Raw genomic sequence first — 7,770 nt, forward strand, 5'->3', positions numbered from 1 at the left:
TAACCGGACGACTATAACACGACCGCGACCTCGTCTCTAACGGGGGGGGGGGGGGGGTATATTACGGGCTATAGCCCGCAGAATAGTCCCCGGCAGTGGCCGGGACTAAGAAGCACGGACCCTCTAGCGAGGCCTATACGATCCTACACGTACTTAGCCGCCTATATACCGCGTAGACTTTTCCTTTCCTCCTTTCCTTCCTTAGTTCGAATAAACTATATTTTCGGCCTTAATACGTAAACAACTTTTAATAAGCCGTTATAGGAGTGGAATTTAACGATCCGGAATTAAGGATTCTATACAATAATAACTAAACGATTCGATTAGTTAATTGAGAGATTAGTACGCTAATAACACGCCTCTGTTATATTAATATCCACGGCTACTAGTTATATTAAGTAAAGGAATAAGAGTAGATACTTATAATATATATTACGAGCGCGGAAATAGTAGTAGATAGATTAATAAAGGCATTATACGGCGAGAAATTTAAGATATTCAGGTCTTAGGTAGGAGTAATAGATATACGGGAACGGCTATAGTAGAAATAGCTAGAGGAAGTCCGGTTAGAGTATTTAAAGGACCTAGAGGACGAATTTAAGGGCGGCTATAGTAAAGAGATTATATAGGCCGTATACCCGTTATATCTACCGGTTATAAATAGCTTTAATCGCCTAACTAACGTTTTAGGGCGATTAGGGGGTATATCGAATAGACTATAGTCTTTTCGGTTACGTAACGGGCCGGATTACTAAGATTAGAATCCGGGTAAACACTTACAGAATTTTCACCACTAATATTACGGTGGCAGGAATTCTCTAACGGTCTAATACAGTTTGTCAGAACACAAAATAAGGTACGCGGAATTATGTGTGTATTTATCTAAGTGAAGTTTATAATACTCTATGGGGATGTCTAACTATACGGAAAAAGCAGGGGAAATAAGGGTGGATATATAGGACTGAGGTACTCCACACGTCTGACATAATGTGGTTTGTCACACCTCGATAAGGTGGCTGTGGGCATCTAACACAGTTATAATACACATATAAGTGACTCAATTAATTTTAACCGTTTTCGTGACGATTTGAACTACGCTTTATCTGATACCCGCCACTTCTACCTTCCACGCCTAGGATCAAAACGTCTGAGCCCGCTAAGATAAAGCCAGGGATATTCAAAGCATGGGCTTTCTTTTCTTTTTTCTTCTTTTTCCTTCTTCGGAAAACAGGTATACGAACATGCAAGTGAAAAGGAGCCCAAACGCGGATTCGAAACTTAGGCTGTAGGAGTGGAGGTTGTGAAACTCCCAAGGCTGGCTCCTCTTCAATTAAACGCCTCTCTTTCTCATTGGAGGGCTGGTGCGCAATAGCCATCATTTTGAACAATAATCGTATCTTGACAAGCGCATGAATTGGACAGTCATTGACCAGGGAATTAGGCAGTCAATCATGCTATGTTCTATACACACAATGACACATGCTGTGCTACTTGACAGTCGCAACACGTTGGACTTATAATACACCCTCCGTCCGTGCAGACTGAAGAGAGACCAAGAAATCTCGAGAAAGCTCATAACTGAGCCAACTCGATGCCATTGACGGGGCCACCTTGAGTAGATTAGGCACGATCCCCTTGTAGAGGCCTTTCACGCCTTCCTGCGTAACAATCGCTCTTACAGCATCTGCAATTCCCTTATATTGATAACCCATACCAGTCATTGTGTTGATCTGGAATCTGCGGCGCAGGACATCACTGAGAAGGAGGTTAGAGGAGAACGGTGACGGAAGGCAGGGGGCCTTACAAGGGATAAGTGCAAGTTTGAGCGACGGCACCGGAAATGGCTCCTGCAAGAAGTTTCCGAAAAGCATTAGGATGCTTATCACCCTCCGGGGTCAGGTATTTTCGGACGAATTCGTAAGTCATGAAATTAAGGCCGACCTATTTGAGGTCAGTAGTTATGACAAGAGCAGTGGAGGCAGGGTGGACATGCATATGGTGCCACTCCGGCAACGGTTGGTACAATTCCCCGATATAGGGCTAAGATCCCTCCTTCAGTCCTATACACTGAGACCATGGTGGTCCACATGCCCGGTAATTCTTTCTGTCTTGTACCTAGCTCAGCAAAGGAGGCTGTCTGGATAGAGAGGCGCGTCCGGACAATGTCGAGAGGGTACGTAAAGAATACCGATGTGACTCCAGCAGCACCTCCGCAGACTAGCCGAGTTACTGGTGTTAGGTCGGCACCAGGGGAAGGCTCAAATATGTTCTGTCGACACAGCGCAAGTTAGTACAGCGCTGGTCAAGCAAGTACTCTATGATTATATGTGTCCCGAGAGAGAAGAACGGAGTTCATGGGGCGTATTAGACAAGCGATTGATATCATACCCTTTTGTAGAAGTTGTAGCTGCCGAATTGAACAGCCGAGTACGGGACAATGCGAACGCAGTTGGTCCCGTTACCACGCATGAATCCTCTCCAACCCTCTTCTCTCCACATCTTCTTCAAGCCCTGGCTAACAGAGACCTTGTATGCATCACGCCCGGCGCTTTGCACTTGAAAAAGGATTTTGAGACGCTCCAATGGGGACACCACAGTCCTAGAGACAGCACCAGCAACGCCTCCGGCACAGAAAGCCGCAACAACAGGTTGTGATACAGTGTTGCGTAATTTGGTGAGGCCACTGGATGGCCCGCCTCGATGGTCAGCTATATCACGTTCGGTCTGTATAATATTGTTAGCCATTCACACCAAATGCTCATGGCTCGGGTGAAGGAAACTCACAGTCGACATTGCGACAAATTCGGGCTCACAGTAAGGTTACGGCGAGCTCAATTTCGTTTAAGACTCTTCCAATTTTGCGCCGCGGGATCAGACCAGAGGGGGAAATGACCAGGATATTGGAAGGAGAGTCGCTTGTGCTAGCTGGGTGATTGGCTGCCCAGCGATATTCAAGAGACTGCCCTACAGGAAACCGCGAGGGGGAGGGCAAATTATCGAACCACTCGGTGTATGGAAACAGTAGCAAAACCGAGGAGTATTAGAAGTGACTTGACGAGGGTGTGGCGAGCATAACGGGGGGACTCGAAGCGAATTCATGGGTTGTTTAAGGCTGTCATTCTACTGTTTCGAGAGATGAGAGTTTGGAGCGAGGACTTAGATTGTATGGCCATGTGCTACCGGCTGCCTCTGCTTCCCCAGAATCCCTTCCTATTGAGTTCAGCGGCCGAGAAAGATCGGGATCCGTTGTTGATTCAGAGCTGGCTGTAGTTCGCCGCAGCGGCGGCGGGGCCTGGAGGGCGAGTCGATCCGTTGAGATGTGGTGGACCGGAGAATTATATTTCTCGATAATGGAGGGTTCACGAAAGAGATTTTACCAGGCCTTGTCTGCCTAATCTTGCTTCTCGGTGTCGAAGTGAGGTAATGATAGGAAGTCGGAACGTCGCAGGAATCTAAGACTCGAGGCACTTTCGCAGCAATTTATCATGCGGCCATGGGCACGACCTCGGAATCTAAGTCTACACTGACGCTGGCCCGCTTTATTGTTCGGCACTTCTTAGCAGCCTGCGTTTCGTCGCAGTACTACCGCCCGGGCCCATCTTTCGGGATTTTCCGGTATTTTACGGACGACTTCCTCCCACAGTATATAGCTATACTACCCGTATTTCTATATACTTTTATATATATAGGTTTTAGTCCGTTTTTAGGCATATATAGTAATAAAAACTACATGTATCGCCTATAGTTTTAACGTTTAGACTATCCTGTTTTATGTATATAGTCCCTGTAAGTGATTTTTTCTACGCCGTAGTTCGTAGCGCTCTAATACTATCGAAAGTTAAAATAGTTAGTTAAACCGACTAGGAGGCTAAACACTACTATAGTTATGGTATCGTTAAGCTATTTTCCGAGTTCGGGTTCTATCCGCGGTCACGTTAAAGGATTTACGCTACCTATATTACCTATAAAGCTAACCTTAAAGCTAACTATTAAGCCGCCCGTCCTATACCTCCTATAAGTTCTACGGCTCCTCCACTAGCTATTCTAACTATTCTAATCGGTAACCCTCTACTATAACCTGCCCCTATACCTCCTTAACTATCCGTTCTAATAGGTAACTCTCTATTAGACCCTCCTCCTACGCCCGCTCCTTAAAGGGGTAGCCGTCGCCGTGGCTATAACTATAGCCCTAACGCTCCCTAGTCCACTATAGGTCACTACTATACTACCTATAACTGTTACCTTATAACGGCCGCTTTTAGTACGCGCCGAAATAATACACCCTATAATACCTATAATAACTATAGCAATCGCAGGATATATTAAAGGACGGCTATTACTACTAGCCAGCGTAGGGCACGGCTATAAACCGACCGCCCCGTAGTTTATAATAGGCCGCTAGGGTAGTATTAGCCGGGTATTACGGTTAATTACTACGACCTTAGATAAATACGGGTAAAATATAAATATTACCCTACGCTCCATTAGATTAGTAAGAAGTTATAGGTTAGTTTTCTATCCTGTATTATTAACTGTTAGATAACCGCTATTATCTTATTTTATATAGGAATCGTTACCTATAAGCCCGAAATTCGGCGCCTATTATAACTAGGGCGATATCGATATTCCCGTTATCTCCCCGCTACCCGACTTTTTCTAACGCCTATTATATGCGGATACCGCTTAAGCTATAGATAATCCTAAGAGAATCCGTTAATATAATAATACCTTTTAGTTTATATCTATATAATATACTAAGACCCGTTAAGGTGCTATAGCCGGCGGTGTAATAGCCTTCTAGATCCATAGTACCTTTTATTACTATATAGGGCCATTAAATACTATAGGTCGACTTCCCTCCTTTACCTAGCTATACTTTTACGACCCGTAGACTACTACTAACTACCGGCTCGCGAACACCCAGAGCCTTGACTCTACGCTTAACTATTATATTCTAAGGGAGATCTTAGACTTCTGATATAAGTATAACCAGTTCGTCTACCTACATAAAATAGCCTATGAACGCTTTAACTCCCTCCGCGAGTAATACCGTGTTATACTAAACCCCTAGATAGAATTAGTTATTAAGAAAGGTGCTAATATACAATATGAGAATCTGCCCGTTACGGATAAGGTTATGGCTATTATATGGGATAGGTAGGGTAAACGTTATTACAAGGATATTATTATCGTAGAGAGATAGTCTAACAGTAGAGTTAGCGGCCTTAACCGGATAGACTATAAATATTCTACCTACCGACCGTTATCTTACCCGCTTATATATCCGTAAGGCAGTTCCAGATATTACTAGTAGTTATAGTTACGGGATATTTATAACTATTAGCAGCAGAATACTAGGGTAAAGTTCTGTTAGTTCTACTATTATATACTACACCAGCGATACTAGTAGAGGTTTATGCCTTTTACTTATAACTATCTTTTTTGATAGTTTTTAGTGGACCTATAAGTCTTCTACGATTAAAAAAAGCTTTTATAGATCTAGCACCACTAGAATAAGCTACGGGCTAACGTATATAACGGGTTACAGGATTAGGCGTATAAAGCTAATAGCGATATCCGTAATATTAGCTAATAGATCGTCTTACCGTTAAATTATATTAGCGGTTAGTGGTTTATTTGGGAATACTATTAGGATTTTATAGTAATTATACGGGCTCTCGGTACTCCGACCTTTTTTATTACCTTTATAGCTAATTCTACCTAGCTAGAGATTATACGGGAGCTTTAGCTAGGTTAGACTACGAATAACCGGCCTAATTTAGTCGACTATGTAATCGAGTTAAAGTCCCGTGACCTAGAATAGCAGCTACGTAATAGTCTATTTAGTGAGTTTACCCGGATTATATAGACCATGGAATACTAGAAGCGCGGTCGTCTATACTATTATATCCTTCTTTTCCTTACGCCGCGGGCAGCTAAGACATATAAGGACCCCGTAACTATTAATAAGGTTATCTTTACAGAGCTACCGGACCGCGAGTTAGATCCTACTAGCCGTCTTCTTAATATTCTTAGCAAGAGTATAATATATAGTCCTTACGGTAATAATAAGCCCTTTACGCCGAGTATATAGCTGTAGTCTAATAATAAGAATAGTATAAAATACTCTAAGCGGTTCTCTAAGCCGTATTACTTAATGATAACTATACGCGAGGATAGTTATCCTAAATACAAGCGCCGTAACTCTAGCCTACGTGTTATAAAAAGAGGCCGTATAGGAGAGGTCCCCGTTAATAACTGTTTTATTATCCCCTATAGTCTATATCTTTACCTTCGTTATAGTACCTATATTAATATTAAGATTTACGGGTGTATTAAGGTAAGTTACGCTTCTATCTCTCCGCTACGGCGTATATACTAATATTAATATTTACGGATCTATTTAGGCTATTAAGTACGTGTATAAGTACGTTTATAAGGGTAGCGACTATATAACTACGCTAATATCGGGCGAAAAGGACGAGGATAAGGTAAATCTCTATTTATAAAGCCGTTATATCGGTCCCGCGGAGGCCGTTATTTAGTTATTCGAGTTCTCTGTATACTATAAGTATCTCCCCGCTATACGTCTTCTATTTTACCTTAAGGAATAGTAGCCTATATACTTCGGCGATAACGCGACCGTAAGCTAGATTAAGCGTATATTACGGGAGCGGAAGACTTAGCTAAGAGGCCTTTTCGATTATAACTATAACAACGCTAATAGCCGCGAGTTATTCTATTACTAGTTTCCTAGCCGTTATACGTGGAAACCGTAATAGTTTACTTAGTAGCCGAGGCAGTGTGGATTTTAAATCGGCTATCTACGGTATATACTCCTAACGGCTACAAAGGCGTAGTATTTACGGTTACTCTTAGTCTTCGTTTAAGGGCCTTACGGACCTTTATACCGTGGAGGGGGCTATTTATAATACCTACCACAAGACCTGCATTATAGTTATCCTTCCTACATCTCATGCTAGCAGCCCCAATTATATTAGTGCGGGTGGCGGCATACCACCTAAAATCTTAACAGGCACCCTACTCTTAGGAACCACCCTAACCTTCGGACTTAGGGCAATCCGCCGTAACACGCCTAAAATCGGCCCGAAGAGTATTATTAGATAGCTAACCCCCCACTTAACCTAGCGGCACTAGGTATAACTAGGCGGGCGTTAGACGTAACTCTATAACAGCCTAAGAAGGACTACTATATACTACCTACCCCTTAATAAGTCCCCCAGAAAACTCTTCTCGAACCTATAATACCTTAACGGAAGAAGGCCTAAGCGCCCCCCCCCGATAACTAATAGGGTCCTAGGCTAGACTAAAGCCCAGAACTAGGGCACCGCCGTAACAATAAACACGTTAGGACCGGCCCTGAAGAATAACGCTAAATCCTTTACCGTAAAAGCCCGAAAATAATTATAGTAGACTATAAAGGACCTCGTTTAATCCCTATAGCAAAAAGCCTACGCTATCGATATCCTAATCCAGGCGGTCGAATAAGGTATATATAAAGCACGGGAGACGCCTAAAGCTAACACCGCTCTCGCGGGCTAACTCAGTAATAAATTTATCGGCCTAATTAAGTTAAGGGTTCCGGTCTTTATAGCCGGCTTAAACCCTATTAGGGCGTCTGGAGGCAAAGACTCCTAACCCCTACCGCCCGGTATAGCACCGGCCGGTATAACTAACCCTAGCCCTATACTCGCTAATACTGCCCCGAAGCCTATAGGACCGTTAAAGGCCCCGTAAGCTATAGAACGA

The 7,770-nt window shown here is 43.3% G+C and overlaps 1 protein-coding gene across 1 annotated transcript; it reads right to left on the reverse strand.

Moving 5' to 3' along the window:
- Positions 1-1,514: 1,514 nt before the first annotated feature.
- On the reverse strand, positions 1,515-3,073 carry SODALDRAFT_341150 (solute carrier family 25 member 42; the record flags this gene model as incomplete). Its single annotated transcript, XM_028613018.1, has 5 exons — positions 1,515-1,755; positions 1,805-1,941; positions 2,006-2,269; positions 2,389-2,708; positions 3,052-3,073. The coding sequence occupies 5 exons, from the start codon at positions 3,071-3,073 to the stop codon at positions 1,515-1,517; spliced, it is 984 nt and encodes a 327-aa protein (XP_028464842.1).
- Positions 3,074-7,770: the final 4,697 nt, after the last annotated feature.

The sequence above is a fragment of the Sodiomyces alkalinus genome, assembly GCF_003711515.1.
Source record: "Sodiomyces alkalinus F11 unplaced genomic scaffold SODALscaffold_8, whole genome shotgun sequence".
Classification (NCBI taxonomy): Eukaryota; Fungi; Ascomycota; class Sordariomycetes; order Glomerellales; family Plectosphaerellaceae; genus Sodiomyces; species Sodiomyces alkalinus.